At 42.6% G+C, this 23316-nt stretch overlaps 1 protein-coding gene across 1 annotated transcript in view; it reads right to left on the bottom strand.

Annotated features, from left to right (window-relative positions):
* FAT4 (FAT atypical cadherin 4) overlaps positions 1 to 23316 on the bottom strand; it is a 312949-nt gene that overhangs the window by 23972 nt on the left and 265661 nt on the right. The window contains exons 11-12 of the mRNA XM_063920304.1: positions 12061 to 12368; positions 445 to 530 (exon numbers count right to left, since the gene is read on the bottom strand). Of these exons, the coding sequence (XP_063776374.1) occupies positions 445 to 530; positions 12061 to 12368 (394 nt within the window). The remainder of the gene's footprint in view (positions 1 to 444; positions 531 to 12060; positions 12369 to 23316) is intronic.

Genomic DNA, 23316 nt, shown 5'->3' with positions numbered 1-23316 from the left:
CCTAGAATGAGAGCGCAAATTACAAACTAAAGAGCTTTAATGTTTAAAATACAATTAAAATATATAACATGTTTATAATATATAGTAAAATGGTTACCAGATCTCACACTGACCAAAGGCTACACCTTAGGCTTTAATTAAATATACATTGTTCATTTGATGAAGAGAAACTTTAATTTCCGCTGCGACCATATATTCCACACAGTTTTATCAAGAGTTAAACTGATTGCCCACCGGGAGGATTTTGGAAGATATAAATGATGTGATATAAATTAATGTGATCCACACATGATACACAGCCTGCGCTTTGCTCGACATCAAGATATGATAAAAATATCTATATACCAGGATCTTAACGTAAAAAAACTAGACTATATTTAAATACAGTAATCAAGTACACTTTTTTGTCCCTACTAAACTGTACATAAATGTTGTGAAATTTACCAATCACTGGAAACGGCTGTTGTACTGACGGTGCAAAACCCTGGTTCCCGATCCTCAGAGCAGGTGTCAACTGTCAGTGATGCAGCCTGCAATAAAGTTTCAAATTCAAGATTATATGACTGTACCAAATTTCCAGTCCTATTTTAAAACATTATACAACAGAAATGCCTACTTTAGAGGAACACATGTGAAGTCATTTTCTTTTATATAAACTGGAGGTTCCCCAGCTATGCCATTACAGTCCAGGTTTTATGGATATCCTATCTTAAGCACAGGTGACTTAATTAGTATTTTGGCAAATTTGAATTAACTTTCTGGATCAAGCATGGATATCCTTAATACCTGTACTGTAATGGCAGAGTTTTGGAAACTCTGATATAAGCTATAGATATGAGAGGAAAAAAATGTCAAACAGGCTGTTCCAGCTATAAAATCCTCAAGTACTGCTTAGCCATATTTGAAAATTCATATTGCAATTGTGTATAGCTATGGTGAAGATGGTGTTAATTCCTTTTGCTCTGTGTTGATTTGAATTCTGGTTGAAATAAAAACTACGGATGAATTCTGCACAGAACACTTGAGATCAATTTTCGCCAGGAATTTCAGGATATTTTGAGAAATAGTTTGTATTTAATTATTTATTTATTTTTTACTACTATAGGTATCTTTTCATTCTGAACCTATAATTACCTGCCAACTAAAACCACCAGGACACAAGTGCTTTAAAATAACTTTAATATAAACTTGTTTTCCGCCATAATTCAGCAGAAAATGTTATAACACTAATTTTTCAAGCCAATCAGTTGGCCAATTTGAATTTGTTTTTTTAAAATACAACTTTTTTCTTCTTTGTATGAAATATCAAGTATGTTATTTAATTCTCATGTCTTCAATCTCAGCAAATAAACTATGATGATACATTTATTCATATAACATAAAAATGACATATATGATATTTCATATGAAAGAGATTGTGACATTTTTTTAATATGTGCTCTGTGTTTGTTATATTTCCCATTTCACATTCTGTCTATCCTTTTGTAATCTGCAATATCTCACAAGTGACAACTTAATGCTTTTACCAGTTTCCCACAAACTCCCATTGCACTTTAGGAAATGACAGATTTGAAATCCTGTGGGCTGAGGACAGACGTATATTGTACAGTTTTACATATGGAAATCATGGTTCATTCAAAAAAATTAAATGTGGCAGAAAAACTGTAATTCGGTTATTCTTGGGTTCCACAAAAGTTCTGAGTACAGAGTATGAAAAATAATTAAATTTACATATAGGCTCAAAAAATATCTTTGACTTTAAAAATTACATATCAAAAAGAGCATCTGTCAATGTGAATTCACATTTTCTAGCTCAAGTGTGTGTTTAAATGACCTATAATACCAAGCTGGTTGCTTGCTCCATGAATGCAGGTATTTTTTTTTTAAGCTGTGTAATGTATTTTAATCTGTCTTCTAGGTTGTAGTTGGTATTTCCTGTGGTAACATTAATATGCAATGTGGAGGGATGCAACAAGATTTTCATATGCTATTTTGTGGCCAGAAGGACTTAGATAAATACTATATATTCCCTCTGTTCTGACCACACTAATGATTGGCATAGCTCAGCACAATTATTAGACTGGATAATGTTTAAATCTGCGCTATGATCACTTAAACCCTTTGTGAATTTAAAACGCAGCTTTACTTATGGTCTTTACTACCACCCCCATTATTGCAAAAAAAAAAAAAAAAGAGAGAAGTATTCTACTAATAATAAAAATATATATAATCATACACTTACAAATTATAAAATTCTGAAAAAAATTATGCACGTGATAACCTTGATAAGTCTTGTTATTATGCAGCATGTCTGTCAGTGACATTGTTTATGTGGTCTCTCCACAAATCCTGCTTCTGCAAGTGACAAATCACATAGTACCAAGGCCACCGAGAGATCAGGGGGAGTGGCTAAATGTGGACTTGTGGCCATACCCAACACTGCATACAATTCCCTATGAAGCATGTTGCTCCCAAGCTGACCTGTGCCCACAATGGGCCCCCCAGACAGGCCTGGGTAACCTGTACCTGCCCCGTCCCTCTCTTGGCAACCCTGCACTCTCTGTACACTGTATGTTTACTGAAAGCAAGTATGTCATACACATATAAGAGAGTATTATGTGTATGAAGTACATTGTAAGTAACTACATAGTATACAGTATATGGCAGTTATAAATAATAATAAAAATAATAATAATTATTATTATACTAATAATTATAAAAATAATAATCATCATCATCATCTTGTGCTTTTCCCCACTTATCTAAAAAGGAATTGTGCCAGGTACTGAAATTGCTCAACAATGTTCGCACCAATGATTTATAATGCATTTTTGCTCACGGCCCATTATGTCACATGGTTATTTGGTGAAAATGTGTGTTTCCTGTACTCAATAATAATCTCTACATCCCCCCACAATCTGTGAATGCTATTACAACGGAACACATGAGGCCTGAGAGAATTGGCGCCGGACAAAGCAATGCATTCAGGTAATGGATTGCCAAATGTCAGTCAAAATAAGAAAAGCAGTGCAGAGTGTCTGTATGTAGCCTACAGTGGACTACACACTGGTTCATTATATTAAGAATTGGAAAGGAAACAATTTTAGAATTTTCCTGGACGACGCAGGGTGTGGCGATAATTGTTTTCAATGACCAGATCAGAATGATGAGCCCCAGATGTTTGCAGGACACCTGCTTTTCTTTGAATGATTTCACTGATTGTTGAGCTACAGTATTAATTAATCCTGCATGTTCCGTGCACTAAAGAGATCTTCTGTTATTCACAATATGTCTCTATTACACCATAAATACGTTTATTTCACACGTATTAATAAAGTGTTCTAATGTAATGTATAGAATATAAAATCAGTACGTAATACTTAAATGTAAGATAATGATAGGAATATTAATAAGCTGTAGAGCGAATCTCAAATATTGTTGCGCTAAGTAACAAAGTGACTAGCTGATGCAGAGCTGAGCGCACACCAGTTGGTGGAGTGTATCATGTGTGTTTTCATACTGTGCATGCCTGGAACTAAGAGCACACAGGTATGGGCAATTCTGCATGCAATTCAGTTACATCTGTACTTACAACTGAATAGGCATAGGTTGGTATTAAACGGGTGTTCTTGCATAGGTCATTTTTAATAAGGATGCTCTGATGCAACTGCGTGTTATACAGAGTAAGATGTAAGCACAGTTGTATCTGGTTCCAGGCCTATCTTTTGCCCCTATTATAGGGTATGTGCAAGTCATTACTGATTATTATGACTCGTAAAGTGGCACCACTAGGAGGGTGCTGGAGGTGCGGAATGCACTGGGTGACACTATCTGAGGGGGTGACATCAAGTGCGGGTAGCACCTCTAGGGGCTTTTGAGCATCTCCGGGAGCACTGGACATGCTCCCAGAGTGATGAAAACGGTGGCATTCCGGGGTCCTGATTTGCACTGGGTGAGTGACACTACTGCTCATAGGAAACCAATACACAGTTCTGCATCTAGAGAATACATAAGTTTTTCATAGCACATAGGGGGTCATTCCGAGTTGATCGCTAGCTGGCGTTGTTCCCAGCGCAGCAATCAAGCTAAAAATTGTCATTTCTGCGCATGCATATGTCCCGCAATGCGCACGCGCGACGTACGGGTACAAAGCCTGTTGTGGTTGTGCACAGGTGGTTCTACTGAAGTTTTCAGTCGCACTGACGGCCACAAGAAGATTGACAGGAAGGGGGCGTTTCTGGGTGTCAACTGACCGTTTTCACAGAGTGTTTGCAAAAATGCAGGCGTGGCTGGGCGTTCGCTGGGCGGGTGTATGACGACAAATCCGGACACGAATAGGCTGAAGTGATCGCAAGAGCTGAGTAGGTTCAGAGCTACTCAGAAACTGCACAAACAGTTTTTGCAGAGCTCAGCTGCACATGCGTTCGCACTTCTGCTAAGGTAAAATACACTCCCCAGTGGGCGGCGGCATAGCGTTTGCACGGCTGCTAAAACTAGCTAGCGTCGATCAACTCGGGATGACCCCCAGTGTTTGGGAGGAAAAATACATCCAATTAACTAAGCTTTATGTGTTTAAACCATGTATTGTACCTTGTGATGTAATTTATTTTTTAAATGAAAATTATTATTTTTTCAATTTTTCTTGATGCATGCACAATAATGACTAATACTGTAGGTATGCTGCCACACTGAATAGAGCAGACCTGGCCAAGCTGTGTCTCTCCAGCTGTTGTGAAACTACACATCCCAGCATGCCCTGCACCAGTTTTAGCATACCCTAATTACAAAACTAACAGGGAATGTTGGGACGTAGTTTAACAACAGCTGGAGAGCCACAGCTTGGGCAGGCCTGGTATACAGCTTATAGTTGAGTACAACATATAGTGGGCGATTTATCACCATCCGCATCTGAGGATGCAGATGGGATGCGATATAGTCGACCCTGTCCGCACTGAGATAATTGATTACACTGCACAGATGTATCAAGTATCCCATGCAGGGACAGAGCTTGCGAGCAAGCTCTGTCCCTGCAATGCCACTCAGCAGCATCATCAGGATATTTATCATAAAAAATACCCCAATGTCCTACTGCGCATGTGAGGCTGATGTACTTATCATAGGACTCATTGCAGTGTATTTTTACTTTTTTTTTTTTTTTTTGTGAATCTGGTCAGATCGCTTTTCTCATTATACTGTAAGTATGGGAAATGTGATCTCACTTACTAAAAAAAAGTGAATTAAAGGGTTTGGAGCTCCCAAAATACAATCATGTGATACTAAAATAATGTGAAAAGGGTGTGAAAACACCCCTTTTCGAAGTATTTAAGTAAAAAAATGGGATTTTAAATACCTACCGGTAAATCCTTTTCTCGTAGTCCATAAGGGATATTGGGGACAGAATTAGTACGATGGGGTATAGACAGATCCAAAGGAGCCAGTGCACTTTAAATTTCTGGGTGTGCTGGCTCCTCCCCTCTATGCCTCCTCCTACAGGCAGTTATAGGTAAAACAGTGCCCGAAGGAGAAAGGACATACTTGAGAGAAGGAAACATGACAACAAGAAGTGTGGTGAGATTTTCACACCAGCACACCATAACATAAGCTGGCCAGCAATGGCTGGCAACAGAAAAACAGGAACAGCTGAACAGGAAACACAGAACAGATAACCTGCAGACGTCACCGCACAGAGGCAGGCGCACAATATCCCTTATGGACTACGAGACAAGGATTTACCGGTAGGTATTTAAAATCCTATTTTCTCTAGCATACATAAGGGATATTGGGGACAGAATTAGTATGATGGGGATGTCCCAAAGCTTCCAGAATGTGTGGGAACGTGCGGAGACTGCTGTAGCACTGCCTCCCCAAACTGGGTATCCTCTTTTGCCATGGTATCAAATTTGTAGAATTTCACAGAAGTGTTCTTCCCCGACCAGGTAGCGGCTCGACATAGTTGCAAGGCCGAGACTCCACGGGCAGCCACCCAGAAAGAGCTCACTGACCTTGTAGAGTGGGCCTTCAGAGACTGAGGAACAGGCAAGGCTGCCGACACATAGGACTGTTGGATAGTATGCCTAATCCAATGAGCAATGGTCTGCTTTGAAGCAGGACAACCCTTTTTCTGCGCATCATAAAGCACGAATAAAGAATCCGTCTTCCTGACCCGAGCTGTGCGCCTGACATAGATCTTCAAAGCACACACAACATCCAACGACTCTGGAGGAGCCGAAGTGGCAGAACAGGACGAAACCACAGTCGGTTGATTCAGGTTGAATGCGGAGACAACCTTCGGCAGGAACTGCTGTCTAGTCCGGAGCTCCGCTCTGTTCTCGAAGAAGACCAAGTATGGACTTTTACACGATAAGGCCCCCAATTCTGAGATGCATTTAGCAGAACCCAGGGCCAATAACATCACTATCTTCCATGTGAGGTACTTGTCTTCTACCATCATCAGAGGCTCAAACCAGGAGGACTGTAGAAATTTCAATACTACATCCAAAGCTCAGGGTGCCGTAGGCGGCACAAAGGGAGGTTATATGTGGAGTACCCCTTTTAAGAAGGTCTGAACTTCTGGCAACACAGCCAATTTCTTCTGAAAGAAAACTGAGAGAGCTGAAATCTGGACCTTAATGGAACCCAGACTTACGCCTTTATCCAAACCAGCCAGCAGGAAAGTCTCAAGTGAAACAGCACAGGCGGATACGTGCGTTCCTCACACCAAGAGACATACCTCCTCCAGATATGATAATAATGTTTTGACGTCACAGGTTTTCTGGTTTGCACCATAGTGGCAATTACCTTTTTGGAAAGCCCTTTGTGAGCTAGGATATTCTGCTCAACTTCCATGCCGTCAAACGAAGCCGCCGTAAGTCCGAGTAGACGAACGATCCTTGCTGGAGAAGATCCTTTCTAAGCGGCAGAGGCCAAGGGTCTTCTATGGACATGTCCAGAAGAGTTGCGTACCACACCCTTTGGGGCCAAGCCACGCAATGAGGATTGCTTGGACTCTGTGATGTCTTATCCGTTGGAGCACCCTTGGGATCAACGGAATTGGAGGAAATAGGTAGACCAGCTGGTAAGGCCAAGGCGACGTCAGTGCATCCACTGCACTCGCCTGAGGGTCCCTGGTTCGCGAGCAGTAGCAGCGAAGCTTCTTGTTGAGGCAAGACACCATCATGTCGATCTGCGGGTATCCCCACCTGTCGACAATCTGTTGAAACACCTGAGGATGTAATCCCCACTCCCGCAAGTGGAGGTCATGGCGACTCAGGAAGTCCGCTTCCCAGTTGTCCACTCCTGGAATGAAAATTGCGGACAGCGCTCTTGCATTTCTTTCCGCCCAGAGAAGTATTTTTGACATTTCTCGCTTGCAGGCCCTGCTTTTTGTCCCTCCTTGTCGATTGATGTATGCCACTTCCGTGGCGTTGTCTGACTGAACCTGGATAGCCTGATCCCTGAGTAGTGGTCAGGCCTGAATCAGAGCATTGTAGATAGTCCGAAGTTCCAGAATGTTGATCGGATGTAGGGCCTCTTGGGCAGATGACCTGCCCTGGAACTGCGCCCCCTGGGTGACTGCACTCCATACTCTCAGGCTCCCATCCGTCGTGAGGAGGATCCAATCCTGAATCCCAAAACGTTGACATTCCAGCAGGTTGGAAGGCTGTAACCACCACAGAAGTGAAATCCTGGCCTGGGGTGACAGCTGAATCAGTCGGTGCATCTGAAGATGTGAACCGGACCACTTGTTCAGGACGTCCAATTGGAAGGGTCTGGCATGGAACCTGACAAACTATATCGCCTCGTACGAGGCCACCATTTTTCCCAACAATTTTATGCAAAGATGAATGGAAACTCGAGCAGGTCGGAGAACCATGCGAACCATCTCTCGAAGTGTTCTCACCTTGTCCTTTGGAAGGAACACTCTCTGAGCTACAGTATCCAGTATCATACTCAGAAACAGGAGCCTTTGAGATGGTTCCAGTTGAGACTTCTGTAGACTGAGGATCCACCCGTGGTGAGACAGAAGTTGGATAGTGCGATCTATATAGAGCAGTAGAAGCTCCCTGGAACTTGCTTTTATCAGGAGATCATCCAGGTAAGGGACGATGTTGACCCCCTGGACTCTGATCTGGAAGATAATTTTCACCATCACCTTCGTGAACACCTTCAGAGTTGTAGACAGGCCCAAGGGCAACGCCTGAAACTGGTAATGATCGTTCAGTAGGGTGAACCATAGATAGGCCTGATGAGGCCAAATCGGTATATGTAGGTAGGCTTCCTTGATATCCAGGGACACAAAGAATTCTTGTTTTCCAGGCCCTCAATCACCGCTCTCAAAGATTCCATCTTGAATTTGAAAACCTCCAGGCAAGGATTCAAGGACTTCAGATTCAAAATGGGTCTCACAGACCCATCTGGTTTTGGAACTACAGACAGACTGGAGTAGTAACCTTGTCCTTGCTGTAGCAGGGGTACTGGAACAATGATCTGGGACTAGACCAACTTGTCGATGGCCAGTAGTAGCGTAACACGCATATTTACCAAAACTGGCAAGCCTGATTTGAAAAATCGTGGGGGAGGAGCACTGTCGAACTCCAGTTTGTAACCCTGAGAGATAGGTCCCTTATCCAGGCATTTTGACAGGAACCATCACAGATGTGTGTGTGATGTAACCGAGCTCCCACCTCGAGATCCTCTCGGGGTGGGCATCGCCATGCCAGAGTCTTTGTGGAAGCTGAACTGGTGCTCTGTGCCTGAGAGCCGGCAACAGATGGTTTCTTAGGCTTACCTCTGGAGCCTCTAGCTGCACTGGAGGCACCCCGGGCCCTAGATAAAAATCTGGTGGACCGAAAGGACTGAGTAGACAGTCCCGGGTAGGTACGCCTAGCAGCCGGAGCCTCTGAAGGGAGAAACATGGATTTCCCAGCAGTAGCTTTGGAGATCCATGCGTCCAAATCACCTCCGAAGAGCCATTCACCTGTGAAGGGAAGAGATTCCACATTACGTTTGGAATCAGCGTCTGCAATCCATTAACGCAACCATATGGCTCTGCATGCAGACACAGCCATAGCAGTGGTTCTAGCATTAATATTGCCAATCTCTTTAAGGGAGTCACAGAAGACTCTTGCCATGTCCTGAATGTGTTTCAGGAAAGTTACAGTAGTAACGAAGGTCATATCACCCGAAAGACCCTCCTGAATCTGAGTAGCCCATGTATAAATCGTATGTGTCATCAAGCACCCGCAATGACCGGCCTTTGAGCTACATCTGCAGCAGTGTAGATATATTTTAGCGTGGTCTCTATTTTCCTATCCAGCGGGTCCTTTACCATAAAAGAGCGCGGAGCAGGGAGCACGGCCTTTTTAGGAAGTCGAGAGACAGAGACGTCTACTGCTGGAGATTCTTCACAGAATTTCCTGCTTTCAGGGGCAAATGGAAAGGTATTTAAAACCTGATATTTTTTAACTGGATTTTTCTAGACTAATTTAAATAAATTATAGAATTCTTTGGAATCAGGAAAAGTGACAGTCAGTTTGTCTTGTGGGAGGAAAAATGACTGTTGATTAGTAACGTCCTCCAGAGGGAGCTTTAACACATCCCGTATAGCCAATATGAGGGGTTCTATACCCTGTGTAGGTGTGGAATCCCAACTAATGGGGTCCCCATCATCCTCATCCACCTGTACATCATCATCAGAATCTGATAGGATTGCAGGTAAAGCACGTTTTCGTTCACCTGTAGACAGCAGGGGATGGGAAGCAAGCCTTAGCAGTTAGGTTAGCCACTGCTTGTTGCAGTTCTTGTGTTTTATTGGCATTGGCAGTAAGCTGAGATGACATATATGACATCATAGTTTTTATAGCCCCCAGCCAGGAAGGCTCTGGACTCTCCCCCATGTTGTTATTAGCATTTTGTGATGACTGACTACACTGCTCACATGATATGGAGCCAGATGAAATAGGGGAGAATCTGACATTATATACACTGCATAACTTCTGTTTCACCATAATGAAATACAGACAATATATACATACAACACAGACTGAATACAATACAAGCCTGCCCTATTACATGTGAGAGGAGATACAGAAGAGAGGACCACAAGCGCACCCAATGCTGCACAGCCCCAGTGAGACTGTCAGTGTTTTTTGTAGTACAATAAAACAGTGATAATGCAGTACAGATAATTTGTAAACTGTGCACTAATAGCGGCTCTCCCCCTCTACACCCGGTACCAGCGTTCCTGTGACCATTTTGAGGAGCTGTATGAGGCTGCTGCTCGCTTATGCAGAGGAAGGCGCCAAAATGCCGCTGAGCCCGCTCTGATGTAGGTCCATCCCCCGCTATGGCGCCGGAGTTACTATAAGATTTTTATACTGGCAATATCTCCACAGGCTGTGTAGCCTCACATAAATGCTTGGTACAACATACCTCCCACCAGTCTCATGCAGGGGCATTCGCGGGTCCCCCCATGAGGGACCCGTATGCCTCACCCACATGTCTGCCGCACAATAAACCTGGGGGCCTGGATTGTACTCACCACGACGATCACCTTCAGGCTCTGTTAGGGGTGTGCGGCAAGCTGCGGCTGCGACAGCTAAGGCGCCGTGCCCCGCTGAACAACCAGCCCCTCAGAATGGTGGTCCTGCAGCGGAGAAGCGGCTCTGAACCTCATGAGGCCGGTGTCCGTCTCCCCCCCCCTAACTCCCACAGTGCAGGTATGCTGTTGCCCAAACAGCATACTGAAACAAACAAAAGTTTTAAATGAAATTGAAGAAAAAAACTCTGGAGCAGCTGAGTGTGCATCCTCTCCTGAGTGCACTTTTTTCTAAACTGCCTGTGGGAGGGGGCATAGAGGGGAGGAGCTAGCACACCCAGTTGAAGAAATTTAAAGTGCACTGGCTCCTTTGGACCTGTCTATACCCCATCGTACTATTTCTGTCCCCAATATCCCTTATGGATGCTAGAGAAAAAAGCTTAATAAATATGCCCCTAAATGTTACTGCAATAGTAGTGATCATTACTTCTTACTGCCTAAAGGTGGGTATAACTGTCGCTGATGTCAATTAATGTCAGACACAGGCCCCATATTCCCCCATTTCACTGAAATGCTGCCAGTAGAATAAGGAGCAGAGAACCATTGAATTTGCTTTTCTTTTAGAGACAATAAAAAATAATAGATGCAATAAACGGTTGTATAAAAAATGTGTTTAGTTAACGTTGCTGTACAAGGTTAAATCAACACAATTATCTAAACCTAAGCGAGAGTACAAGCCATGCTTAAATAATTGTGTGTTATTATTTATAATGATACTAAATGATTTCATTACATGCAGTTAATGTCCTCTAAACATAACAAACTAATATTAGATGGAACCAGGAGCGTCACATGTGACCACGGGCTATATACCAATATTTTGGGGGTGGGTTGTGATTCATGTGTGTCCACTCTATAGGCCACCACTCTCCTATTCTGAGCATGTGTATGGGTCAGCACATACTTGATGATGCACTGTTTCGGCATTCATTTCTGGAATTGAAAATCTATACAGGGCGTCACTGATAAAAAGAGCAGAGGTGGTGCCTCAAGAATAAATGTATTGGCAGGCCTATCACACCTAGGGTCCCATTGGAGCTGCATCAGACACTACATCATTACTTTCTCCACTGGATGGAACATCTGTCTTGCTATTATTGCTGGAAGCAGGAGTAACCGTTACAATAAACAATGGTGAATCTATAATGGATGCAGTGTGTGTGGTGCACACAGGCCCCTGTGTCCAGGGGCGTCCACAAAGCAAACTCTGCATCTATTTCTTCTATGCTTACCTTTCCAGAGTCCAGCATCGGCAGCCGCAGCACTACAAAATCACCGGGAAAATGGACACTCCATTTTCCCAGAGACCTGTACCAGAGTCTAACAGCGCACAGAGCAGTGCTGCCGGCTACAGAGGAGGGGAGTGGGCCTGGACAGAGAGTGTACATAGGCCCCCTCCTCTCTTGATACGCCCCTGGCAATAAATAACATAATCACACTAAAATGCTATAAAATATGGTTACCATTCCAGCTCTGCGTGCAATCACTGTGTGGAAATATCCATCGGAGACTTTCTTCAATGTTGTGAGCTTGTACGTTCCGCTGCCAAGATTATAGGAGAACCTTATCCTCTCCTCCACTATTTCCAGAGCCAGAAACTCAGCTGCATCACTTGTCTGGTTGTCGTAGTTATACAGTAGCAAGGCATTGGCTTTATTGGTAGAAAACTTTATATAAATGTAATTATTGTTAGGGTCCAAACTTGGGAACTCCATGTATGACAATTCTTCAAATCCATAACTGTTTAATTCACAATGTTTTCCAAAAACACCTACACAAAGTGAAGAAAACAGTGGTATTAAAGCAACATCCAAAGTATTAGGTCACAAGTATACACAAACTAATCTGAAATAAAATATGATTGGTTCATATGAAGTATATTTGTGGTAAAAACAGAGCAAGATTTAGGGGTTAGGCCACCCCTAGGCACAATGATATTGGCCGCTACCCCACAGCAGCACAACGGGAAGGGGCGTGGGCACAGTATAGTACCAATTCACAATACACCGCAAAGTAATGTCCAAGTCACATTACACCACACAGTAGTACCCCTTATACACACCAGGAAGAGCCCCTTATACATAATGTGCCAGGTAGAGCCCCATCACACATTACGGCAGGTAGAGTCCCTATCACACATTGCGGCAGGCAGAGTCCTCTTTCACACATTACGGCAGGTATATCCCCTTTCACACATTACGGCAGGTAGAGTCCCCTTTCACACATTATGGCAGGCAGAGTCCCCTTTCACACATTATGGCAGGCAGAGTCCCCTTTCACACATTACGGCAGGCAGAGTCCCCTCTCACACATTACGGCAGGCAGAGTTCCCTTCCACACATTATGGCAGGCAGAGTCACCTTTCACACATTATGGCAGGCAGAGTCCCCTTTCACACATTACGGCAGGCAGAGTCCCCTTTCACACATTATGGCAGCAGAGTCCCCCTTTTTACACATTAGGCAGGCAGTGTCCCCCTTTTTACACATTAGGCAGGCAGTGTCCCCCTTTTTATACACTATGGCAGCAGAGTTCCCCTTTTTACACACTATGGCAGTTTGTTACAGTAGTAATGTGTCACTACAGTAGTAATGCGTCACTGAGGGGTTTAAACTTTAAATATACAGGGGGATGTGATAATCATAAAAACAAAACAATTCCTGGTACTGTGATTACATGTATATGTAAGCTGCTCTCTCAGGGGCAATTGGTTTTTTACCCCTATAATGGAAACTAAAAAAACAGACAAACGATAATCATCTGCATTGGGAACAAGAATAAAAACAGAACAATTTTACTGCAAAAAAAAAAAAATGTGTTCAAAATACTGATTTACACAAGTACCTAAGCCCCACACGCCACACTGCTCTCACATTACTGTGTCCAGTCCTGGCCGGCTCCTCATGCAGACTCAGAGTCATGCAGGCTCTGGGTCGCGCTTGCTCAGATGCCAAGATGCCAGCGAGTCAGCGACCCGAGCGCACAAACACAGACAGGCTGCAGTGGCAAATTTAAGGGACAGCAGAGGAGGAGTGAGCACTCGTGCCGGTGGCGCCACTGCTGCTGAGATGGACTCGGCTTTTAGCAGTAGCGCCGCACAATCTATAAAGGGGCTTCTCTAATAGGGGGGGTGATGAGGACAGAAGGGACAACAGAGGAGGAGCGCTGCTGCTGCTGGGATGGACGCTGCGCTCGGCTTATAGCAGCAGGAGCTGCACAATGTACAGGGGGACGTCAGCTTCTCTAATGGGGGGGGACTGCCATGCCGCCACCAGCAAGTGCCTCACGTGTCTAGTGGGAAATCCGGCACTGGATAAAATGGAATAGTTTACCAGCCATGAGCAAAGCAGAAAATATTTATAGTCTACTTTAATACCGTATGTTGTCTATTTCATACCTACCAACATCTGGGAATTAGAAGATGGGACACTGGTGAACATGTCAAAGGCACATATCTGAAAATGGGATGTTACTGTATAGATGCTGTGCGCAAGTACAGGTCAACTATTCACCTGCACCCCACCCCCTTCCTGTAGGAGAATGTGGGAGTAGCGGGAGGACAGTCCTTGAAAAGCGTCACTGTTTCATCCAATGCGGAACAGTTAGGATTTACGCTATTTATCCATCTTAGTGCAAATTCCTGTTACGTGAAAAGCCATGTTTCAGCAGGCATTGAGCAGCAATGCAGTAGAGCAGTGATTCCCAACTACAGTCCTTAAGTATCCCAAACAGACCAAGTTTTCTGGATTTTTTTACTCATGCAAAGGTGACAATCTACATATCATATCTGCTGCCAAAGTCAGAAATCCTGAAAACATAAAACAATGAGGGGGTGGGGCCGTTTGAACTAGGAGAAGTTGTAAGCCCCAATGGAACTAGACATAAGTTGAGCTCAGAACTATTGAGATGACCACAGAGTTTGGGAAGAGGCGTGACCAAAATTGTGATGCATTACAAGTTCCTCAAACAAAAAAAAGTAATCTATAATAATATGCGCGGTACTGAGTACTGCAAAGGAAGACATTTTTCCTCCTCAGCTGCTGGCCCGGGCTTCAGCCTGACCCCTCCAACAGACCTTGGCTTGGATAATTAGTACCTGCTCCCCCCTCTTTGTATCCCTTGTTGAGCTCCTGGATCATCTAAGGCAGTGGTTTTCAAACTTGGTCCTCAGGACCCCACACAGTGCATGTTTTGCAGGTAACCCAGCAAGTGCACAGGTGTATTAATTACTCACTGACACATTTTAAAAGGTCCACAGGTAGAGCTAATTATTTCATTTGCGATTCTGTGAGGAGACCTACAAAACATGCACTGTATGGGGTCCTGAGGACCGAGTTTGAGAACCTGTGATCTAAGGGAAGCTCCAGCCTGTGACTTTCTAGGCTGCTGGTTACCATTCCAGACACCATGCATGCCAAATGTTGGTGCCATGGGTTAGCAATAGTGCTGCCATCCTATGCCCTGTGCCCCGGACATTTGCACCATGGCCCTCATTCCGAGTTGATCGCTCGCAAGGCGAATTTAGCAGAGTTGCTCACGCTAAGCCTACGCCTACTAGGAGTGTATCTTAGCTTCTTAAAATTGCGACCGATGTATTCGCAATATTGCGATTACAAACTACTTAGCAGTTTCAGAGTAGCTTCAGACTTACTCGGCATCTGCGATCAGTTCAGTGCTTGTCGTTCCTGTTTTGACGTCACAAACACACCCAGCGTTCGCCCAGACACTCCCCCGTTTCCCCGGCCACTCCTGCGTTTTTTCCGGAAACGGTAGCGTTTTTTCCCGCACGCCCATAAAACGGCCTGTTTCCGCCCAGTAACACCCATTTCCTGTCAATCACATTACGATCGCCGGAGCGATGAAAAAGCCGTGAGTAAAAATACTATCTCCATTGTAAAATTACTTGGCGCAGTCGCAGTGCGAATATTGCGCATGCGTACTAAGCGGAATTTCACTGCGATGCGATGAAAAATACCGAGCGAACGACTCGGAATGAGGGCCCATATGTAATATTTTGTTCAAACTAAAACACAGCTGCCCACCACCATACCAGTAGTGCTGGAGGAATCGGCATAGTGAGGAAGGATATTGTAGATTAACATGCAGCATGTTGCTGTTTGATTTACGCAGACACTAAATATATAAATTGTGTTACAAAGGTAAAATAACTGGCGATAGTTGCACTAACCAAATTAGATTTTAATTGTCAATTTTCTATCACTGTTTTTTGAGCCAATATGAAACAGTAACTTTTTGCAAATTTATCTGGTTACGAATGTTTACAGATGTCCCCCAATGAAATTGTATTGTGAGTATTCAACAGGACTGTGCACTGGATAAAATTGGTTGCATAAACAGAAGTCTGTATTGAAATGTGTTTACATAAAGGAATTTCCCTTAATGTCTTTCTAGTGCTTTCTATTGTTTTCTTTTTGTTTTAATACCATTTTGGATCATAACTTGATGATCATGATGAGCTAAAGCGAATAACCATAGGGGTAATTTGGAGGCTAGAAGCAGGTAAAGAGTACATTTATATGTACGAGTAGAGATGGTCTCACTGCACAGGTATTTGTTAATGTTTTTCTTCCCTTGCATGCAAGTCAAATGTAGCTTCCTGCACTTCATTAATCATTTTGTGTCTCTCATTCCTTCTGGTTTTCTAAGCTTACTTTAACATGAAGACCAATGGAACAATTTCAAGCCAGAAAGTTGAAGCCGCTTCATTTTTCATGTAAACTTGCTGTGCCTGATCTCTTCTTTAGCGTATTATCCCAAAATAAAAAGTATGTTTTAATGATGCACAAAGGTTTGGGGAAGTTGGCTTACCTTTTTATACAGCCCCATTAAACCTTAAATCCTGTTCTTATAAATTTTAGTGAAGTGTATCAAATAATCTAGTTAAAATTCTGAAGTAAGGTCATCTGGAAATATAGAAGTCTGACTTATCTTGAACGGGAATATGCATTGCTTTATTTCCTTGTAAATCCTGATGGTATCAGAGTGCAGGATATGAACAGTCCAGAAACTGCGTGTTATTTATGAACCCCTGTTCCTATCTCCTTCATGCTATTATGCCCCTATATTTGCATGGTTGCAGTTTGTATATGCATGTATATGTGGTCTGTCTGACAAGATATCCATTGTGAGAGAAATACATTATATTTTCCAATGATGAGGTTTTCCATGGGAGATATAGACACAATTATGCCACTATCTCTGTGTACAAATGCATGAAGGAGCTTATAGAATGTGGGAAAATACAGTCTAATGAACTTCAAAGAGTGGAGACTGAGCATTCTCCGGGTTCACAAACAGGTGTTTTTAGTAGCGTACATGGCCAGATATTTATGGTGTCTAGGAGTGTTGCCAAAAGACCATGGACTAGCTGCTCTGTACAGTGCAGAAGATGTTAACAGGGATTTGTGTAACTTGTACACATACGTAAGATGGCTAATTTCTACCAGGTGGTGGCCAGTGCACAAAACACAGACAAGATAGAAAAGATCCCCAGAAAAAAAAGAACAAAGCGCTAGAAAAACAGGAATTTTAATGATAGAAAATGTCACATTACATTCTCACTGGCTGATGCATTAATCAGCCGATGAGAATGTAATGTGCAATTTTGTATCATTATTCTATTTCTAGTGCTTTGTTCTCTTTCTTTGGGATGTTTGCAAAATAGGGGTTGAGTAGCAGGGGCCCAGTGTAATGCCGCATGAGTTCGGCGCCCGTGCGGGATGCCAGCCGAACTGGGACTTTTTTTTTTTAAAGGCATAGTTTTCCCTCGTCTGGCATCCTGCACAGCTGCTGAACTCACTTGGCTTTACATCCCACCCCAGATGTTTTTGAATAAAACAATCAGCGCCAGGTCTATTTTCGCTAAGATAGAAAAGAGTTTTGAGAATTTTGCAGGATTTTTATATATTTTAGTTTCATTTAGTGCACTAAAGATCACATAATGTACCAGCTGTACGAACACAAGGCCACAACCATTACACTGATGGCACTTCTTTGGGCACCCAGATAGCGATTCCAGTTACTCCTTACTGGTTCTGTTTATTCCTGGACCTGGCTCCCAGCAACATCACAGATGTGATGTAATAACATTGCAATGCCACCAGCCAGTGGAGACTGGAGGAGTTTTGAAGAATGGTCCAGAGAGCAATCAGGTAGTCTTACCTCAGACATGTGGTCAGCAATACGGAGATGGTGAGGTAAGGGGATCAGTATGAAACTGTTTCCGGCAGTCGAAATACAGATGCCGGAATCCTGATAGCCGGAATCTCAACCTGGAGCACAGTATGTCCCCTCGGCTTCGGCCGCCACTAAGTTTATTCCCTCTCGGGTGGTGTCAAGTACTAACACCCAGGAGGGGTTTCTCGCTGTCGGTCGGTATTCCGACCATTGGCATGTCAATGACTGTCAGGATTTCTGTTCGGGATTTCGACTGCCGGGATCCCGACAGTTGGGAATATAACTGCATACTGAGGCAAGGAGTGTTGGGTTTGTGATGTGAGCACAATTAAAAACATAGAGGAGTTATATTTAATTGGGAGTCCCCACAAATTAGTTCCCCCTGAGTGCCCACAAACCTTAATCTGGCCCTACCCCTTTCTTCCTTAATAGAGTCTTGTGGATGATTTAATTCTGAGTGATTAGCCATTGGAACAATGTTAAAACAATGGTAAATGGGGTTAGATGCCAACCACAATATCACTCATTTTGCACGACTACTGGGGTATGCAGAAAAGTGAGTGATGTTTCTCTACCCCTTAGGCAAGGGTTTCCCAACAAAGATCCTCAAGGCACACTAACAGTCCAGGTTTTAAGGACTGCCATACTTGAGCATCTGCTTAAGCACAGATAACCAGATAACACTAAGACTTGGACGGTTAGTGTGCCTTGTAGACCAAGGTCGCAAAAACCTGCCTTAGGCTGTTACGAATAATCTGAGAGAAGCAGATGTGAATTTTTCTTTCAGAAAAAATAAAAAAGATACAATCAAAAAATAAAACCAGTGATGTTAAAAAAGACTAAGTGGAAAGGATAACAGGCATAAAGGTTATTTTGTTTGTACTTTGTATCTTTCAGTAGTCATTTTTGTTTAGTGGAAAGTAACTCCTTGAGAAATGTCCCTTATTTCTGAAAACCTCAATAACATCTTCACTATAACTAATTAACTGTCTTTCTCTACATTCTTCCAAGAAGCGCTGATTACCAAGTTGATAAATAAGGTTGTATTCTCATGGAAAAGCTGGAAGGCACACACCAACACTTATGAGGTAACTGCCTTATGAGAAAATATATCTGGTTTTCAAAGAGAATGGAAACAAGTGATTTAACGGAGAGCTTCTTCCAAGATGTATGAAGACATAGCTCTAATTATTTAAAGACATCTTTCTTTAACTTTCCCAGCTGATTTCTTTCCAACAGTCAGTTCTATTGGCACATTACAAATATTTTGGTTCCAAGTCCATATTATTCAAAATTAAAGATGAGCTGCAACAAAGGTGATACAGAAACTGACTTCAGAATTTATAGCCCTTGCGAAGTACGGTCAAATTCTTCAGTTGTGTGAAATAGTTCATCTTTAATTTGTAAGATACTTTAAAACGAGGAAAATTTGTAGCTATCTAGCCATGAAGGAAAAATAATTGTCACAATGTATCTCTAATGTGACAATAATCTTTATTTTTTTTATTTTTTTATTATTTGGTTATAATGATGATCTAACCTGCATTCAGGCTACACATTGGTACTACCCAACCTGAAGCTGATAAAAGATACATTTCAAAATATTTAGGGGTCAATTTACTAAGCCTTGGATGGAGATAAAGTGGACGGAGATAAAGTACAGGTCAATCGGCTCCTACAGAAACTGTCATTTTTTCAAACCCAGCCTGTGACATAGCAGTTAGGGGCTGATTGGCTGGTACTTTATCTCCGTCCACATTACCTCCATCCAAGGCTTAGTAAATAGATCCTTTAATCACTTCACTCATGATTTTCACCTTCAAAACCATTCAATATATATATATATATATATATATATATAATGCAGCAGTCAGCGGCACTCTGTTCACCTGATGAAAATGTTTTATAACAAACATTGAAACGTTGATCTACACTGCCAGCGTCCTGTCGTTCTTTCTAGAAAGAGCTGTGAGTGCCGCCTACCGTACATGTGTATATATCCCCTAGATCGGAGAGTGTATGTTTACTTAGATATGTGTACTGGTGTAGATAAGACATATCCTCTATAGTCCACATTGCTAATGTGTAACAGTAGGATGCCTAATGATATGAGATGCACTGTACGTAGTAACCCACTCAGCTTGACCTGTAGTAATTGATACGATGCAGCTCAAAGCAGCATTTAATGTAGTTATAGATGCGATGAGCAGCCACTATATCATTGGATTACTCGTATATCGAGATACACATAGTGGTACTTGCGGCCCTGAATAGGTAACTAACCTTTTAGCATTACATGGGTCAGATTTTTATATTTCTAATGGTGTTTTAATCTTGTATATCAATTACGGCACTATAGCACACCGCTTTAATATGTATGTTTTTCAGTTGTTATGACAACAGAATGATGTGTCAACGGGTGCGCCGTGGTGCGCGCACTACGTGATGACGTCATCATTGGGAGCCGCCGGGTCGGGTGCGTGGTCCCGCTACCGGAGAGGCGCCATTCACTGATGGGTGGGGATATAAGGTAAGAGTTTTTCGTTATTTGTATGTATTAAGCCTGATGAAAATGCCATAATAAAGGCATTGAAACGTTGCAAAAACCACCGGTTTGTATGTGAAAGATTCTTTCTGACTGGAGTGCCGCACTTTATGTATGCATCTATCTCACCGTGTGAGGGCAACCAGCGAAGTATTAACCCAGCTTCAAGAGGAGTGCCGGTAATATAAATTTATATGTATTGGGACTGCAAAGCGTAGTCTGAACTGCATGGCACCCCGCCGCAATGGTACTACAGAACATTCATCAGTGACTGTTGATACAATTTTGTTTGCTCACTAGAATTTTTTTCACTTGATTTTTTCACTTGTAATTTTGCTAGTACACATTGGTACACTGCTTCTCACATTGTCCTGAGAAGGATTGGACTTTCCACTGACCTATATGTTAGCTTTTTTCTAGGCTATACCACTCAGAGTCCATTAGTTCATGCGCATTGAGTAGCATCGAGTGGTGTTGGTCTATATCTGCATAAAATTATTGTTATCATTAATAAGGGTACTGCTGCCGTCAGCACTAGTACGGCTATACTCCTTTCAAAACACTTATTGCGAAGTTACATCCATTGATATGGTTGATACAAATACTGAGCAATATGCAAGTGGTTTCCAGCAAGTAACTTACTCCATTGGAGATGTGCATTCATTCTCAGAAAATGAAGCAGATCAGATACTGTATGCCGCAGAGCTAGCAGAGCGGTTTGAACCTCCCCCTGTGGAGGAAGTATACCGTGATCTCCTCAAATATAAAAAGAAGGAGATTGATTATTTCTATCATGGACTTACCTTAAGTGAATATTATAGGGCAAAAAAAATCCCTCGGGGACTAAGAGTTAAAAACTGCCCCACCATTGGTCGACACGATGGAGCATTCTGCAAAAAATGGGTGGCAACGCTCAATAAATGCTCATTCGACCTCATGTTGTTAATTATTGAGCACTCTACGAAGGAAGTCAACATGTTGAAAGATAAAATTAGAGCATTTGAGACTTTACACAAGGAAAGTCTTGAGAAAGACACTAATACCAACTGGTATGATAAACTAAACGGCCAGCTCCAAACGTACAAACGTGAACTTGTGAAGTTCAAGAAGGAGAAGAGAGATAAAGTGGATGCTGACTATGAATTTAATTCAGTGTACCAATGGACTAGCAATAAGGAGAGAAGTGAGCCAAGAAGACCATTCTTCCGCAGGAACAGATCAAGATTTGCGCAAGACACAGATTCATCAACTGAAAGGGTATCAACCTTAAGTGAAAATGAAGACACTACCGGTAACTCTGGGGCTACCCGCCCTTTAGGGGTAACTACACGAGCAATAGAAGTAAAAGGCAGAGGAAATACACGAGGAGGGGAGGCCAAACAAAAAGGAAGGGGACGGGGAAGAAAACCCCCAGTGGCCAAACGAACTTAGTTATCAACTTATCATCTTATGCTCTTAGCAAAGTGGAGAATGATGTATTGTCACGAGGATTATCGTTTGTGCCCTCTGTCCCATTCGACCAATTCCAATGGCTTGTTGAACAGCAAGCCCTCCACTGACAATTAAAATTAAAGGAATTCTTCGCTAAGAATACGACTAACACTACTGAGAGAAGCCCCTTTGATATTCCCCCTCAATTACGCAAGGTACTTCCACGCTCCACGTTTGACCCTCAATCTTTTAACGCAAGTATTAAGACGTTCATGAGACTAATGGAAGCTGATGTACAGACGACGGTAACTACCTTACCCCCTATGAGATACAATTTAAGTAAGGAAGAGCATATAGCTCTCAAGAATCTATCTCAAAATCCACAACTGGTCTTTCGGCCAGCTGATAAAGGGGGCGCCCTGGTTATACAGGATTTAGAAAAATATAAAGCTGAAATCCAAGTACAATTGGAAGATCATAGTACATACCAACTACTACCGGGGGACCCAACGCTGAGAATTAAAAAGGATTTACAGATGATGTTGAAAGTAGCTGTGGATAACGGACAGATCACACAAGATATTGCTGCAGCCCTGGTCCCTGAATTCCCTGTGGTGCCGCTCCTATATACAACCCCAAAAATACATAAATCTATCATAAACCCTCCAGGGCGCCCAATAATATCGGCGAGAGGGTCATTGTTGCAGAACATATCCATATACCTGGACTCTTTGTTTCAGCCGGCAATTAGGGCACACCCTCGCTATTTACTGGATACACCATCTCTCCTGCTCAAATTGAAGGCATTGCCCAAACTACATGGAGAAATCTGGCTATGTAGTATTGATGTAAAAAGCCTTTATACCGTAATTCCACATGAGATGGGACTGCAATTTGCATATAGATTCTTGAGAGATAATGTAAATTACACAGGACCTGATTTAGGTCTAATTATGGACTTATTGCGACTGATACTCACCTCTAACTTTTTCTTTTATGATAATAAGTTCTACTTACAGCGTATTGGCTGTGCGATGGGGTCGAGTGTGGCCCCATCGTACGCCAATATGTTTATGTTTAATGTTGAGCAGGATGTGTTTTTTTCATCTCCGCAGGTTGCCAGTCATATTGTATTCTTTACACGATTTATAGACGACCTGCTGATAATCTGGCAGGGGCAGAAACAAGAGCTAATTAACCTGCTGCAGAGTCATAATTCACGGGATGATCCAGTAAAGTTCACATATAATATCTCGGACGAGTGTGTGAACTTCCTGGACGTCACTATTAGAATTAATGATGGTACCATTTATACTAGTATATATACTAAGGAAACTGACAGGAACAATCTCTTGCATTATAGTAGTGCCCACCCTAGAGCGCTGGTGAGAGGATTACCCTACTCACAAATGTTGCGGATTAAGCGCATTACAACGGATACTAAATTAGCAGAGCAGCAAATTAATACTTTGATAAATTCCTAGCAAGGGGGTACAAACTCGATATATTGCTGGAAGCTAAACAAAGAGCACTAGGTAGTTCAGCG

The sequence above is a fragment of the Pseudophryne corroboree genome, chromosome 1 (assembly GCF_028390025.1).
Source record: "Pseudophryne corroboree isolate aPseCor3 chromosome 1, aPseCor3.hap2, whole genome shotgun sequence".
NCBI lineage: Eukaryota > Metazoa > Chordata > Amphibia > Anura > Myobatrachidae > Pseudophryne > Pseudophryne corroboree.
The sequence above is the reverse complement of the archived record's forward strand: the minus strand, read 5'-3'. Positions and strand labels throughout refer to the sequence as shown.